At 37.8% G+C, this 17707-nt stretch overlaps 2 protein-coding genes across 3 annotated transcripts in view; both read right to left on the bottom strand.

Moving 5' to 3' along the window:
• LOC132117087 (receptor-type tyrosine-protein phosphatase alpha-like) overlaps nucleotides 1-5937 on the bottom strand; it is a 37927-nt gene extending 31990 nt beyond the window's left edge. The window contains exon 1 of the mRNA XM_059526140.1: nucleotides 5491-5937. The gene's annotated coding sequence lies outside the window, so the exon portion shown is untranslated. The remainder of the gene's footprint in view (nucleotides 1-5490) is intronic.
• A 933-nt stretch (nucleotides 5938-6870) lies between these two features.
• On the bottom strand, nucleotides 6871-17664 carry idh3b (isocitrate dehydrogenase (NAD(+)) 3 non-catalytic subunit beta). 2 transcript variants are annotated; one of them, XM_059526133.1, is made up of 12 exons: nucleotides 17520-17664; nucleotides 16661-16834; nucleotides 16335-16455; nucleotides 16150-16210; nucleotides 15930-16062; nucleotides 11326-11459; nucleotides 11145-11247; nucleotides 10911-11057; nucleotides 10681-10775; nucleotides 10249-10309; nucleotides 7078-7228; nucleotides 6871-7043 (listed from the first exon to the last, which is right to left on the bottom strand). In XM_059526133.1, exons 1-11 carry the CDS (start codon nucleotides 17559-17561, stop codon nucleotides 7151-7153), a joined length of 1149 nt encoding a protein of 382 aa, XP_059382116.1. In that variant the 5' UTR covers nucleotides 17562-17664; the 3' UTR covers nucleotides 6871-7043; nucleotides 7078-7150. The 2 variants fall into 2 exon arrangements, with proteins under 2 accessions (XP_059382116.1, XP_059382114.1); XM_059526131.1 differs by lacking the exons at nucleotides 6871-7043; nucleotides 7078-7228 and adding exons at nucleotides 7585-8271; nucleotides 8437-8820.
• Nucleotides 17665-17707: the final 43 nt, after the last annotated feature.

The following is a 17707-nucleotide window of genomic DNA, read 5'->3' as shown; positions in this document are numbered from 1 at the left end:
CAACATAATTAAAGTGAATGAGAACTAGGGCTGTCAAGTTTCAAAAGCAATGCAAAATCACCATTTAGCCTTAGTATCATAAAAGTGGTTCCCAGGACTTATATTTCAAGTCTTCTGAAGCCTTACAACAGTTTTTTTTTTGTCATTCATTGCTTTTCTTCCATTCCACTGATCTGTTAACTTTTCTATCTGATTTGTGAGTGATTTTTCCAGAGAAGCTAAAAATGGATCATCTGATTTATTTCTATTTACATTCTTCAAAAATTCAAAACCTTTTACTTTAGACAAAAGAAAGGCAGTCACGCAAGTTTTAAATTTCATTTACACTCTTGGGTGAACTGTCCCTTTAAGAAGACAATATTCATTTACTCCATGACTCAAAGCAACAGAATTCACTTCCTATCAAGTCATCAAACCCAAACAGCCCGAACAGTGAAATGTCTTGCAAAATCTCCCAGGATCCTTTGCTAATATAAACTGGCATGTATTCTGCCTGGGCCCTTTTGCTTACTGAAAGTTAGGAGGAAAACAACGCCCAAGACGCCACCCTCTCCACTGATCCAGTGGCTTATCCTCTCTGACATCTGTAGTTGGCTAAACTGCTTCCGAGGACAGCACTTCAGAAGTCTCACTTCAAAAAGAAGATGGAAAATGACTAATCATAGAAACTGGATCAGAAGTTCATCATGTCAGAAAAAGCCTTCAGGTCTGTTAGAACACATGATTATTCTACAAACATATTTAACATCATTCGCAATGCTTACAAAGAAATAGTTCACCAAAAATGAAAATCTGAAAATGTATTTACCCTCAGGTCATCCAAGATATAGATGAGTTTGTTTCTTCATCAGAACGGATTTGAACAAAGTCAGCATTACATCACTTACTCACTAGTCTAGTGGATCATCTGCCGTGAATGGGTGCCGTCAGAATGAGAGTCCAAAAACAGCTGATAAAGACATCACAATAATCCACAAGTACAGGACTCAACCAATTAACGTGGAGAGATTTAGCTTTTCACTACACATCAGTTTTAATGAAGAAACAAAGTCATCTACATTTTGGATGTCCTGATGGGGAGTACATTTTCAGGAAATTTTCATTTTTGGGTGAACTATTCCTTTAACACTCTGTGACTGGATTATTACAAAACAAATCTCTGCAATCAGAACACACGTGCATTCATGTCTATTCTGCTTTACCTGACAGTGCATGTTAAATGGATGCATTATGATTGGATTGGATATGATGACAATACACAGAGCGTTCATACCAAAAATGGGCATGTTCACACTACTACAAAATAATCTCTCAGGGATTACAATAAAATGTCTATTTTTCTAACTACCTAACTACCATTAAGAATGTACTTTGTTGTGAATTGTGTCAGAATGTATGCAAAATAATGCCTGTGATAATTACACTGTAGGTATTGCAGGTGCTAGTGCCATCTAACTACTCACTTAGACACTTGGATCATCGCAAAAGTTAAGCTGTGGGAGAACTACAGGGTGTCATCTCTAGCTGCTCTGGTTGCCAAAGGTGCAGGTCTATTTCATAAACTCGTTGCTTGCAGGGAGAGGTAATAACAGGTCCAAACAGGTTGAGTCGATAGAGAAAACCAAGCAAGGTGAGACTAGACCAATGACATCAAATATACTAGGACACCTGCTGAATTGTTAAGAATGCAGAGAACAAAATGTACAAAATATGTTTTCCTGATTTGGAGCGAACTAAGAGCACTGCAGAATTTCATACAAGCTTTCACGCATTTGCTTGCCCAAACACTGCATACATCACAATAGGAAGCATATATAGAAAAGAATACCAATTAGGGCTGCAACTAACGAATATTTTGATAATCGATTAATCTGTTGATTATTTTTACGATTAATCGGTTTATGTACTTATATTTTAGTTTTTTCAATTTTTTCCCCAAGTAAATTATTAATAAATGGTCTTTATTCTTCAGCATAGATTTTTAAGAGATTTTAACCATTTTGCACTGTCATATCCTCATCAAAAATATACCTGGAGTTTTTTTTATTGTGTTAGTAATCCTTTTTTTCGAACTCTTCTGCAATCAGAACACTGACCCATACTCTAGCAAATTTCACAAGTAGATTTCAAATAATGTTTTCACCATGGCGGTCCTTAGAGCTCCTAAAGTAGTTTAACATCCCGAACAAAGCTTATTAAGAAATCTTTCAGAACATATTTTCACGAAGAATAAGGATAAAACAGAATAAAATTGCAGTGCATTGTATTTTATTATTTACTGGGAAACAGCTTTTCAGCTTTTGCTGTGAAATTGTAAACAATCCTTCGAAAAAAGTGCCAATGGCATGAAACCTGAATGGAACTCACAATTTAAAGTTAAATCCATCAGAAGGTTGTCCAGAGAAAAAAAATTGGACACACGCAAAAAACCTGCTGTGTGAAAAAGAGCAGTGAATACTTAGAAAAAAAGTGCATTTCAAATATCTTTAAACATTTACCTCTCTCATTCAGTCATAATTAGGCTGCAAGACTGAATTTTGAACTGGTAAATGACAAACTGATCACAGAACATATTTGTAAAGCTTTAAATGTTAACTGTTAAAAAGCAATGTTATCAGCTTTTACGACTAAACATTTGCAAACGACATTGTACTGGAGAATCTGCACAAATGAAAGTCTTAGGGGCCGTTCACATATCGCGCCTAAACACGCGTGGAAAACGCTAGGCGCACCGCTTTCTCCTTCTTTCCAAAGCGCTCGCGCAGAAGCGCCCCTGAGGCGTCTGCCTTTGCTAAGCAACCATGACGTGCTCTCTCCTTGAAGAGAACATCCCCTTAAACAGTTCAGTAGTGCAGAGTTTACAGGTTACTCTTCTTTTTTGGAGGCTCAAAGAAAAGTACTCCCACATCACGCTGAATGCTGTAGAGATGCTGTTCGGGAAGCACGTGACAAAAAACGAGGCCAGCTATTGGCTATTCGCTACTTCTCCTGCTGTACTGGCTGAGTAAAACCTCCGGTGGATCATTACTGCCACACTTTGGTCACCGCAGATTTGAAATATGCACGAAATGAGCCGCTTATGGCAAATAAAAGTTATTTAGCAACGAATCGATGACTAAATTAGTTGACAACTATTTTAATAATCGATTTTAATCGATTAAATCGATTCGTTGTTTCAGCTCTAATACCAATAGAGTTTGGATTCAATGCCACTTTCGCCTTTGGCTTACTCGATTGAGGATTAAAATAATTAATGTTCTGAAACTTTATTTATCTGACTGTAATGATACTATCGGATGAGAACACAAAAACTTAAACAGAGCTAGATAATAACACTTCTTCTGCAAAGCTGCTTTTTAACTTTCTTTTTTTTTACTTTGCAACATTGACACTGTGATTGAATTTGAATTGAGCTGAATAATGACATTATGGCCTTCTGTAGAGCTGCATTACAGCTAAAATTCAAGTTTCAAAATGTATGAATTTTGCAACATTAACACGTTTTTTGTGTTTATTACTGCAAAGCTGCTATACAGCACTAAATGCAACTTGACAATATTAATGCATCAGTATTCATATTTTAATTCTAGCCTGTACTGTACACTCTCCATGGTTCAACAATAACCAGCAAGTATCATAAATACTGAATGTGCACTGCATCAGCTATTCAAAGGTTCTCCTACACATTCAAAATGTAAAAATACAATATAGAAAGTCTCTTCATATAGACATACCTTTGTTTTGACAAATGTGACCATTCATAAAAGGCACATATTCAGTGAAAGAGACTAAAGCTATAGTGTGATGAGTGACTAGATTCAATCCAGTATTCTCTAGGCATGCTAGCACTGCAGTGGTGGGGAAACTAAGACAGAATGGAAGCAAAAATTAAGATTTATTAAACAGAAAACTTATTAGCAAGATAAGACAATGGATAGCGACTTGACTGGACGTCTGAGCGACATAATTCCTGTGTTTGTGTCCCTCGCGTTCCCCTCCTCTCTCTATAAACACAGCCCACTCTTTAAAAACATGTAGTGACAAAGCGCTGATCAATATGTTCACTTTCAGCGGCCACAGCGTGCGACGCGAACGCACTGGACTCCCATTGTCTTCCCATCCGTCATTGTTAACAGTGTTTAGAATGTATCCAGTCTGGGATGGTTAATAGTGCTACAATGTATCCAGACAGAAAGAATATGCATACCTACAGTGTATCTGGTCTGGAAACATTAGCAGTTACATTTTATCCAGTCTGAAATCATTTATATTGTTACAATGTAAACAGTCAGTTGCTCACTCCTAACATTACAAACCATCCAGTTAGCTAGCATTGACTTGCAATTTACCAGCCTGGTACCATTACTAATTTAATTTATCCAGTCAGAAAACATTCATATTTTACTAAGGAACTACTGACATTGCCACAATACATCTAGTCTGAGACCATAAAATTTTTTTTTATATATCCAATGAAAAATTAGTACATGTACAATTTACAATGTAAATGCTTCAACATATCCACGTAGAAACTGCTACAAAGTATCCAATCTGAATAATAATATTAGGATATATCAAAACAATATATCCTGTCAGAAAACATTCACATAGCCACAATTTATCTGGTCTGGAACCATTAATAGCAATAATTTATCCAACCAGAAATATTCGTATTGCTATAATATATACATTCAGAACTGTTTTCAGAAAAAAAATATAGCCTATTGATATTGAAACAGCATATCCAGCCAGAAAATTATTTATATTGCTACAATATATTCAGTCTGAGAACACTGATATTGCTAGGTGTCCAGAAAGGTTTGATATTGCTCAAATATATCCTGTATTGTATCTAGTTATACATTTATAATATTAGAACAATATCCAGTCAAGAAGCATTATTATCTTTAATATGCATCCAGCCTAGAACCATTCACGTCGCAATTATTAATCAAGTCAGAAATCAGACTGCTACGAAGTAAACAGTTTCGGATTTTTTTTTTTGGTCATCCAAACATTACTTATATTTTCACAACGTATCCAGTCTGAAACCACTAAAACTGGGACGATGCATCAAGTGAAGTATTGTATCCAGTCAGAAATCACGCCTGCGTTCTGGCGCACAATCTGCCTGACTTCCACTAAAAGCTATGCGTGTCTCTCTTCCTCTCCCCCTCCCTTTTCTCGGCAGACCACCCCACCCCAACCCCCTCATTTTTCCCTCCTTGCCTCCCAGCTAGTTCGGCAAATGTTCTCGTTGCTTCAAACATTATTGGGTGCGCTCCCAAGACATCCTTGCACGGTGCGTAAACGTTACATAAACCTGCGCCTGGGTCTCGGTTGTGCCACAAAGGGCTTTGCTTTCTTTGGCTAGACGACCCACTAACGTAAAAAAAACCTGATTGAAAAGGCATAGGTATCAGACAAACTGAGGCGATGAACAGAAGTTTGCACTGTTAATATACTCCGAGAAGCAGCGATGTAACTCACCTTGACAGCCCTGTCCCGCGCCACGGAGCCTGGTGTTCCAGATAAAGTGCGATTGTTTTCCACTTCCCCGGCCCCTGTCTCCACACCCCAGGAACCAAGAGTGTGTTCGGGGTGGGGGGCCTGGGTGATAGGAATGATCTCGGACAGACAGCCAATTTGGAGTGGGGCAAAGCAACGAATGCGCTCACTGGTATCTGAAATGCATGTCTCGGGAAGTCTTAAAAAGTTGTGCGTGAGCTTTCCAAAAAGCCTATATTCCTGCCTTCTCCGCGACACTGGGAATCGTTATCCCACGATTTGTTCGTTGTATCCGGGCGCGTCGCTCGCCTCCTAATCCGCCATATTGTGCCCCTGCGCCTGGAATGGGAAGCAGCGGATTCCCAGGCCAGGCCCCTCCTCTCCTCTTCCCACGCAGAGACGCCGCGACATCTGGCGGACGACTTGCTTCCAGGAAAAGGGGATGCACGGGAGGGTCTTAGGTGTAATGCGCCGCCCTGCGGCCGGTTGTTGTATTACGCGTTAGAAAGCAGTCTGACACAGGTGTTCTGGCCAAGGATTAGGTGTGAATAAAAATATAATAAAAATAAATTAATATAAAACCTCTTAATTACGTCTAAAGTGTTTTGATGGTTTATCTGGGAATTTGGTAAATTGCTCCAAACACCTTAAATTCAGCAAACCAAACTAGGTTGATGCTCCAGGAATCCATCTTAGGCTGTTATTAAAAGACATTTATATATTGATGATTTAAAAACATGTATTATTATTATAGAAAATAATACATTAGTTAATTGTATAGTTTAACTTGAACAATGAAAAATAAATGTAAAACATCTTAATCTTAGTTAATGTTATGTTCAACATTTAATACAATGTTAAAATCAACAGTTGTATCTGTTAACATTATTAAATGAAACTGAGCTAACATGAACCACAAGTAATTATATTTTTATTAAGTAACATAATAAATGCTGTGCAAAAAACGTGCTTATTGTTGACTAATTTTACTAGCATCTTATTGTCAATTGTTAATATTGACACCGGATATTTTTTGAGGGAAACTTTACAGTTATTAATAACAATGAGCCAACATTCTTAAAAGGAAATATTCTGTCTCAAAACCATTTCTTTCCACTGCATAATGATTTCATCATTGATAAAACAAACAAAATAATCTCATATATATATAACATTATTCTGGCATATTCATTGTTGTTTTATTCTACAAATGTATACTTACAATATTTATAACATTTCAACCATGTAAACAATCATTGTAGCCGAATAATTGAACATTTCTCTTGTGGGAGTGACATCATTTATGTACAGCACAGATTTATTTAGTGTAATAATATCACTGAAAAAGACAACATGCTTGCCAGATTATTCCATAACCTTTTATTAGTGGTAATGTTTGAACAGGCAACATTTGCAATTAAGTAATGCATATCTAAATAAATATAACCAAGTTTTTAAGCTGCATCGTAAAGCAGTACAGTCTGTTACATCAGTGGATCTGCACAGAGACAACATATGAATGTTTCAACACTTGTGCTCTATATTAAGACTATGTGAAAGTTTGAAAGTTAGGCCACTAGCAAGGCTTGAGGCAAGGAAATGTGAAAGGCTGGATCAACAGAGTTGAACTGATATTTGTGTTTTAGACGGCCAGATTAGAGATGACAGCCCTGGTGAACTCATCGCTTGTCGCGTAGCCTCCCAGGTCTGAGGTGCGAACCTACACCAAAAATAGCAATAAAATATTATACATCATTTTTATATATTACATAATATACTCTTCTGTCTGTTTGCACGGATATATATAGTGCACCTAATATATATATATATATATATATATATATATATATATATATATATATATATATATATATATATATATAAAAATTTAAAAAATCCATAACTTAACAGTTTTTCCTCACACGCACACTTCTCAACATTCAGCACATTTAGAGTATGATGGTTGTTATTTTGATTTCCAGTTTGTGAATGTTAAATGAGGATGAAGGCCTTCAAACAATGCAAGCGATCGATCCACATTAATACCAGAGACTACAACGTGACACTTTTCAATCCTTTTGGTTTCACATATTTATTTTTTTGGCAGTGAAAAGAATAAAAATTCACATCTGACAAAACATTGGTCAGTTCATTTAAAGCATGAATAGACCTTGAGATATCTGTGTAATTGAAATGCATGGTTCGCCAAACTGTGAAATACTAATACTACAGGTGCTGAGCTTAGAAATATATGAAGACAACTAGATCAGTACCGCAATGACTGAGGTCATTTAAAAATGCCTGATAGGCAGAGAGACATCATTTTTGGTTTCAGTCAGTCATCATTTCCACAGATAGTCAGCAATGGCACGGAGCAGACTTCTTGTCCAGAACATCTGCATCATGAAATCAAGAATTGCCCATCTGACTCATGGAAGCAGCAGATTTGATTAGCAAGGTTTACATTAGTAACATTAAGAAGGGGAAAAAACACCACTGGCACTTCAGTCGCAATACGCCTAATGGCTTTTGCAAACTTGCTGATACTCAAATTCACAGAGGTCCTGGAATCACAAAGGCAATTCGACGAGGACCAGCCTCAAACGGACATTCTATAGAAGCAGGAATAAGAAACTAAAGTTATCTATATAACTAAAACTTAAATTTAAACTTAAAACTGGAGTGAACAAAGAAGCACAGTATGTCAGAAATACACTAGCATTCAAAAGTTTGGGGTGACTATTTGAAATAATTGCTTTTGAACTTTGTATTCATCAAATAATCCTGGAAAAAAGCATCAGTTTCCACAAAAATATCAGCAGTTTTTAACATTGATAAGAAATGTTTCATAAGCACCAAATCAGCATATTACAATGATTTCTGAAGGATCATGTGACGTTCAGCTTAGCCTTTACGGAAAATTCTCACTGAAATAGTATTTCAGAATTTTACTGTATTTTGATCAAATAAAAAAAAAACTAATAATCTTTTTGAAACAATACCAATCCCAAACTTTTAAACAACTATAATTCAGGTTAAAGATTTATACTGTGACAAACAGAAATTAAAATTAACATATGGATGCATTAAAAGAAAAAGGAGAGAAAATGAAATGAGGAAAGATAATGTAGTATATGACAGGGCTGCTTTAAAATCATCTTTGAACATATTCAGATCAGAAGTGGCATGTATAGGGTGATCCGGGATAGATAATGGCAAGCATCTTCAAACAGTCCGATGGCGCAGGTTGTCCACAACCGCACGGACAAAGTCACCAGTGGTGCTGTAACCCCCCAGGTCTCGCGTCCTCACCTGGGACACACACAAATACACACAGTCACAATCACCCAGAGCGGGATGTGACGGCAGAGAAGCAAAAGTGGAGAAAGGGAAGGTGAAGACCACATCAGAATTAAAGGACAAGCACAAACCTGAAGCCTAGAGTTTGACTGCATGACAGAGTTTGTATTAAAGGAAACATTTTAGAAATGCCGAAGCTAGAGCTGAATATGTATACACCGAGGGACATCCGTGTCAGTGAACTGAATGTATGATGATAATAAATTCAAGACCCCATGAAATCAGATTTGGACTTTTGTGTTGCCGCAATTTCTTCATTATAAATACCATGCGTTTCAACTAGCAAGAGCAAACCATAAATGTCTTCAGTTGTGTGAATGCAACATTTTTTTTTTTTTTTGGTAACACTTTACAAAAAGGTTAATCTTTGCTGTTTGTTAATACAGTAGTACATTTTCTGTTCATGCTGTTCACGCATTAACTAATATAAACAGACACATTTAAAAAAAATATATCAGTACAGTCAATGTTGAATTTGGGAATTGTGGGAAGTCGTTGCCTAGTGGTTAGAGAGTAGGGTTGTGGGTTCGAGTCCCGGGCCGGCAATACCACGACTTAGGTGCCCTTGAGCAAAGCACCAAACCCCAACTGCTCCCCGGGCGCCGCAGCATAAATGGCTGCCCACTGCTCCGGGTGCGTGTTCACAGTGTGTGAGTGTGTGTGTGTGTGTGTGTGTGTGTGTGCGTGCGCACTTTGGATGGGTTAAATGCAGAGCACGAATTCTGAGTATGGGTCACCATACTTGGCTGAATGTCACGTCACTTTCAATTTCATTTAACATTAAGCTTAATAAATGCTGCAGACGTACTGTTTATGATAAGATAACTTTGCTTTGGTTTTAAATTGTAACAAATGAGACCTACTGATGAGTCCTTCGATATATTCCACATACTCTTTCAATACAAAAAAAAAAATAAACGTGTCATATCTAAAATGAAAGACTATGACATGAGGTCTTTAAATGAGATGACAGTCATAAAATAAGGAAAGATGATGTCTGATAGTCAGCAGAATTTCAAACCACAAAACTAACCAAAAAGCCCCAACTGTTCACATAACAAACACAAAGTATAATGCAGAAAAAAACTGGATGGGCTAAAACTCTTATTTATTAAAAGTGTTTCAGGGTTAAAGATATAGTACTGTTCTTTGGTTAGGGTCATTCATCCCAAGCCAGATGAAAAGGAAAACCAACCAATTAGGATGAAAACCAATGCCACCAAGACTATACAGACATCCATCACCTACAAACTGTGAATCTTGAACTCATAGAAAACAAAACCTACACTCATGTAAGCTGCATATAGTATCATCCACACAACACACCTCTCTCTCCCATTCAGATTTGAACACACAAACAAACACACAATCATCTCTTACCTTGCCCTGCTTGATAACTTTCTTGACAGCCTCAGACACCATGTTTGAGTGATACTCAAGACTGAAAGAAAAAACCCACACACATCAATACAATCACCAAGACTGATCAAAAGTTTACAATAATTAACACGATCTTTGAAAGAAGTCTCTTATGCTCACTGAGAATGTATTTATTTGATCAAAAAAGCAGTTAAAATCAGTATTATTGTGCAATATTACAATTTAAGCGACTGTTTTCTATTTGGATACATTTTAAAAAGTAACTTAAAATGTAATGTGTAATTCAGATAACAAATTGCTTGAATTAAATCTGAAAACCATGATTAATGGAAACAAAAAGTCAAAACGGCAATAAATGGTACAATTTAAAGGTTAAACAAGATATGAAGTAAATATGGAATATCAATGCTGGATTAACAGTGGCAGACTCACTTGAGGTGTCTCAGCATGTTGGATGCACTGAGGAGCATAGCAGTAGGGTTTGCGATATTCCTGCCAACAGCCTGAGCGAAGGGATGTCTGGCACCCTGATTGAAAACACAAGAAGACAGGAACACTGTTAAGTCTTCATACACACTGCAAAGCAGCTTATTCGGAGTCTGAAACCGTTACGGTTCATGTGTAATGAACGAAGGAATGAAAAACAGGATTTAGACACCAACCGTTTCAAACACAGCATATTCTGCACTGAAACTCTCGCCTGGAACTACGCCGGCTCCGCCCACCAGCCCTGCTGCCAGGTTATCGATGATGTTGCCGTAGAGATTTGGCATCACTAACACATCAAACTGATAAGGATTCTGCACCAGCTGTGGGCCACAGAGCAATATGTTAATTAAACATATATAGGCCATTCTATTTGCTGATCATTAATAATAAAAGACTGGAAACAATACCTGCATGCAGCAGTTATCAATGATGATGTTTTCATATTTAATCTTGGGATAAAGTTCAGCCACTTCTGCACAGCTCTGCAGGAAGAGACCATCCCCGAGTTTCCTGCGAAGAGAACTCTAGATGAGCGAGTCTGTGTGTTTAGCTTTTAACCGAATGCTGGAATAATCCCTACATACTTACATAATGTTTGCTTTGTGGACAGCGGTCACTTTGCTGCGGCCTTTCTTGGTGGCGTAGTCGAACGCAAATTTAGCGATACGCCGAGATTTCTCCCTGGTGATGATCTTCAGGCACTCAACCACTCCTGAAACACTCTACAAACACAGAGGTGCTCGTTATGCAGATGTACACAACAGGTTTAAAAACAAATACTTTTATTAACGCATTAAATGTCATATTAAAAGTGCATTAAATTGATCTAAAGCAGCGGTTCTCAATTCCAATCCTCAAGCCCCACTGCTCTGCATATTTTGCACGTTTCTCTGTTAAGTGACATGACATTCAGCCAAGTATGGTGACCCATACTCAGAATTTGTGCTCTGCATTTAACCCATCCGAAATGCACACACACAGAGCAGTGAACACACACACACACACACTGTGAGCACACACCCGGAGCAGTGGGCAGCCATTTATGCTGCGGCGCCCGGGGAGCAGTTGGGGGTTCGATGCCTTGCTCAAGGGCACCTAAGTCATGGTATTGAAGGTGGAGAGAGAACTGTACATGCACTCCCCCACCCACAATTCCTGCCGGCCCGGGACTCGAACTCACAACCTTTCGATTAACACACCTGATTCAGATAATCAGCTCGTTAGAAGTGAGCTCCATGCATGAACGGTGTTCCCATTAGAGATCGACCGATATGGGTTTTTCTATAGCCGATGCCGATGTTTAGAGGTCAGGGTCAGCTGATGGCCAATATGTGCTGCCGATTTTTAGGGCCGATAAAATGTCACACTAATAATAAGTGGATGCACAACATTTCAAAAACTTATCATGATTTATTGAGCACTGACTTGAACCATCTCTCGAACCTTAATTTTGTGCAGTGCACGGTGTTAAAATAAAAAAAAAAATTATCCAAAGTTAACCAAGTATTAAATATATAAAACAGGTAATATATATATATATATATATATATATATATATATATATATATATATATGTGTGTGTGTCAATCATTTACATAAAAGTTTTAGAGTATTTATCAAGTTTTTTGGAGCATAAATGTAAACTTAAATATACATTTAAATAAATACAATTTTATAAATAAAAATAAATTAAACTGAAAAATATAAAAAATTAAATATAAAAAAAATAAACAACAGTAGTGCTGCAAACACACTAGCAACCAGCAACATCTGGGTTTTTGTATAAATGACACAGAACATCTAAAGCATTCTAATTTCAAACTTACATTGCAGTCTGTTCATTATTAAAATAAAGTACAGTCAACCAAACATTTAAAAGGTTACACTGGTCAGTTTAAATAGACTGTAGTATACCGGTCCACTCTGCTGTTATGCCAAGGACGTTTTTGCTCATGTGAAGAGGATGACCTTTTCTGTCTAGTTTACATTAAAAACATACAAAATATTATAGTTTAACATTCAGATACATTGCGAATATGGAAACATTTGGATATGTGCAGAACGAGACGTGAGCAATAACCTCCAAATACATCTAGTCGAACCCGCGCTCGCTCGTCCTCGTATGGATCAGATCATTTTTCGGATCAGAAAAAAAAACAAAAAAAAGGCCAAGACAAATAAACATACGTTTTGTCTTTTTTTATTAACATTAAATTATTAAATTAAAATATATGAAATCAACTTAAAGGGCACATAATATCTTCTTTTTAACATAGCCGGACTTCTCATCTCCCTGTGTGCTGTGATGAAGTGAGCAGTTATCATCACATAGCTCTCCGTCCCCCTGGACGTCCACCCTTCTGTCGTGAGCGCAACAGAGCATGCTCGGGATAGTTCATCCACAACTTTTTTCTTCTCCTGTTCATAAAGATCTGGCACAATCTTTTCGCTGAAGTGGGTACGCTAGGGGATGTCGTAACGTGGCTCTACGCACCGTCACGTTTTTACACTAACCTCTTTCCTTCATCATTATATCTGACAGGGAAGCCAAAATGCGCGGGGTGTTCAAGCTCCTCCGTTCCTCCGCTTGCCATGACCACTGAGTGTGGACTCAACATGCGAAACTTATTTATTTTATTTTTTTTTCATAAATCAATCCGTGGGTCACGTGTGCTGAACCGAAGATATTGATCCGAATGGATCACGGATCAATGGTCCGTTGCACAACTACTCTAGTGTCATTTGAAAACATTGCAGTTGCGTTTTAAAATACAACGAGCACCACGAATCACGATCGATCATGGAAATTATAGAATACTGACATCCCTAAATACAAATGAGTTGGATGGAAACCTGGCTATTGTCTGCATCAAACCATGCTCCTGAACAAATGTGATTCACGGTTCTGGGCAGCTCCAGCACAGCTGTCTTTCCGAGCATGCTGCTGTCTGTGAGCGGGGCGGAGTAACGTAGCCCTCAATCACGCTGCAGTGTTTGTAAGAGCTGCCAGCTTCTCCACCCCATTTACAGAGTGAAATTCTCTGACTACCTTTATCTCCCAAGGACTGTTGTTGAATCTTCCAAAAGTTTTGGCTTGGGGTCCTTCACATGCGCAGCAGCACTTTCCACTGCAACAATAACACGGGGCTGCCCGCCGACGTGCCTGACTTTAAATCGGCACTACTAAACAAGCCGATGCCGATATATTAAAAAATGACAAATATCGGCCCGATATATCGGCCGACCTCTAGTTCCCATTGTTCATTGTTCCCTACTCCCTGAGCAGGGGAAATCATTCATTCACTGATTCGTTCTGCGCAGCGTCTTTACACACGGACAACTGTGACATCATATACCTCTCTAAATTAATACAATTTAAATTCACGTCTCGCACACTTCAATCTACTTTGAATGGAACATATATGTTCACTTCGAACTAGGGCTGGGCGATATGGAGCAAAAAATATATCTCTATATATTTTGCTTTATCTCGATATACGATATATATCTCTATCTTTACAGGAAAAATAACCCCCCAAAAACTACTGTAAAACCAAATATGCCAAATATTACATGTTTAGGGCCCTATGAAATGTTTTATTTTTTTCTTCATATGTTTTATTGTTATCTAATTCTGTGTTTAAGCAGGTGTAATTATTTAAATGCATAAAAACAACTTAATTTGTTACATTTTTTTCTTAAAATAGCCTTATGAGAAATTTTTTTCCCCTCTGAAATTGTGTATTCACATTTTTCTGGTTATCAAAATGAAGGCATAAAACATTCATTTAATTTATCTTTTAATAATTGAAATTAAGCAAACTTTATTTTTTGGTAAACAAAAGGGATTTACTATTAAAAATAATACATGGAAGAAAAGTTGTGTGATTATTCCTTAAATTATGTTTGTTTCATTTTAATAGTAGTAGTAGTAGGCTATGTACATTCTGCTGAATGTGCATAGCTAGTAATGGATTAATAATAGTAATAATTAGTAATAGGCTAATAACTAATAATTAGTAATAGGCTATTAATAGATTTCTGTCAAATACTTTTATTTTGACGGGTTTACCTTTACAGTTTTATGCATGTGATATACAGTCTATGATGTGAAATGACGGTAGTTTTACTCAAATCAAACGGTCAGATGCTCATGGAGTGACTCTCAGTGCAGTTCTGGAGATGTTGTTCATGTGTTCACATCGTCTTTTAGTGAGACAACATATGGTGAAATCACCGGAGTGTCACGCGCGCTTCAGTGTGTTTAATGAATGAAGACGCGCTTCTGTGCTATTCATTAACACAGACACGCAGAACATGTAGGATTCATATTTAAATAGACTTTTTCGACTTAATATTTACATATATTAGTCCATATCGCGATTTGATGTGAGTGCAATGACCTACTTTTGATTAATTTAAAATTTGACAAATTCCGTGACATTCCACGTTAAACTGTAAATTCCGTTTTTATGACTAAATTCTGCGATTCCGTCCGCGTTTTCTGCATCGCGAAAATCATAGGGCCCTACAGTAGACATCTGCCTGCTGTAAAAAATATCTCGATATATTTTAAATATCGAGATATAGCCCACCCCTACTTCGAACTGGAAACTGAACTGGATCCTGTGATGTCCACTTCGCAGGGTACTTATGTTCGGATAGAACAAACGTCTGAAGTGCTAAGAGAAATGTTCAAAATGTGCAGAGGAGTGGGGCGCGAGGACTGGAATTGAGAACCGCTGATCTAAAGTGACAAGTTGATCAAAAGTGATTTCAGTTTCAAATAAATGCTGTTCTTTCTAAGCATCCTGACAAAAAATATCACGGTTGCCAAAAAAAAAAAGTGTTAAGCAGCTCAACTGGTTTTTAACACGGACATTAATAAGAAATATTTCAGCATATTAGAATAGGACACTGAAGACTGCAGTAATGGCTGCTGAAAATTCAGCTTTTTCTAAATTTTAATCCACTTCCGGATTGTAATTCTTCCAGCCCAATATGTGAAACGGATCAACTATATAATAGTCTCAAAATACAATTTGATTCAAAAAATTAGCACTGGTTCTCGAGTTCAGCTCAAAATGTCTCAAATCTCTGGTCAACAGCCCACAGGAGGAGAAGATTATCAATAATATAAATACTGTAAAAAATATGCATCACACACAGAAATAAATAATGTGAGAACGTACCTCATGCTCCAGAGAGCTGTATTCTCCCTCGGTCTGCTCCCGTATGATGACCAGATCCAGGTTATTGTGGCGAGTGCTGTAGCCAGGCAGACTGTTCACATGAACAACATTGGCAAACAGGTCCAGCTTTCTCCTGCACAACATACCACAGAAATATATTGATCAAAAACTAGCAGAACCATGAGCAGCACAAAGCAGCAATGATATTATCAAAAAGTACCTCAGTCTCATCTCATATGATGCCAGTTCACCCTTGTACTCCATGGGAGTGTGAATCTTTCCTAAACAACATTTATTTTAAATGCCAAATTAGCATTTGTAAATACATCAATAAGCCTGCACTAATTTAACATGCTAAACTGACAGCCAAAATAGTATGAAATGTTCGGCAGTTAGAAATGTTACCCTTGATGGCGACTCTGTTGTTCTTCATAGAGGACAACACCTCTTCCAGTTTCTCCTCGCTGGCCATGTTCTGCACCTCGCTCAAGTGAAACTCCTCAAACTCCACAGGAACATCTGCTGCCTAGAAAGTGAGGTGAAAATGGCATTAGGAACAAGTGAGATACAAATATAAGACACGAGAGAGGGATGAGCTGGAACACAGGAGGAAGGAGGAGGAGAAGACCAGTAAAGATCAGATGTTTAACCCTATAAACTAAAGTCTATTGTATCATATTCAGAGTTAAAGTTTACTCATGTCTGAAAAAACTGAGAATGAGCATCAGTACCTTGAAAACCTCTTTGACAGCAGTCATCAGCTCAGGTCCAACTCCATCTCCAGGGAGCATGGTGACCTTGAAGGTGCTGTCGGCCCGCGCCGGGGGACTCTCCGAAACATTCTGACTGGAGGTCACACTCAAAGAGCGGACGCACAACGGCTGCAACCGGACACCACTAAGACCCTGAGGGGTCAGGAATCAGATCATAAAGATGGCGGTTATTTCTGAAGGGTCACAGATACTTTTGTTTTGGGTTTGTGTGAACCACCTGTATGGTTGGAAAAAGTTGATTACAGGTGGTGAAAGGTCAATTTATCGGTCAGGCCAATTAATCAGCCAATATTTTAAAATGCTAAGTTTACTAATAAAGAGAACACATCCCTTTGCATCAATTCCCAAAACTACTGACAGCCCTGTCAATCGATGATTTTCTGTTGTTCAAGTTTCATCGTGACATTATATAACAAAAACGTAAAAAGTAACTTTCTGCTCATTCACGTATATCCAAAATAGGGTTATAAGGATAATAATTAATGCAAGATGTTCAATGACATATCAATGTTTTACCATATAACATCGTGTACCACCGTGTAAGGGATATCAAGTCTTGGTGAATTGTTTAAATTTCTAAGTTACATCCAGAAAACTTCTAACGGAGCTCTCCTGTGAGATATCATCTGACTTTTCCTTATACTGTTATAAAGTTACACCCAATATGTTCAAGTCCAGACTTGCCTTACGCATCTAAACAACGTTGTTCGTTTCCCAGTTAGTCTTTGTATTTGGCCGTGTGGCTCAGACAAAAAAAATAGGGATATGTGTCATTGTAAACTTTGAGCAAATGACGGAATCGTTTATCAAGACTCACCTTGGCCAATGTTACGAGACTCCCTCTCAACGCGGCCGCCATCGTGCATTAACGGCAGGAGGAGGAAAAAAAAGGCCGCTGTGATCTTCCTCCTGAACTAGGAACATTGAGGTGTGCGTTTCTCTACTGACCCCTGCTGGATGCAAGCTTTACTCGTAGTGCTTCTCGACCAACACAAGGGAACCTCG

The sequence above is a fragment of the Carassius carassius genome, chromosome 36, assembly GCF_963082965.1.
Source record: "Carassius carassius chromosome 36, fCarCar2.1, whole genome shotgun sequence".
Classification (NCBI taxonomy): Eukaryota; Metazoa; Chordata; class Actinopteri; order Cypriniformes; family Cyprinidae; genus Carassius; species Carassius carassius.
The sequence above is the reverse complement of the archived record's forward strand: the minus strand, read 5'-3'. Positions and strand labels throughout refer to the sequence as shown.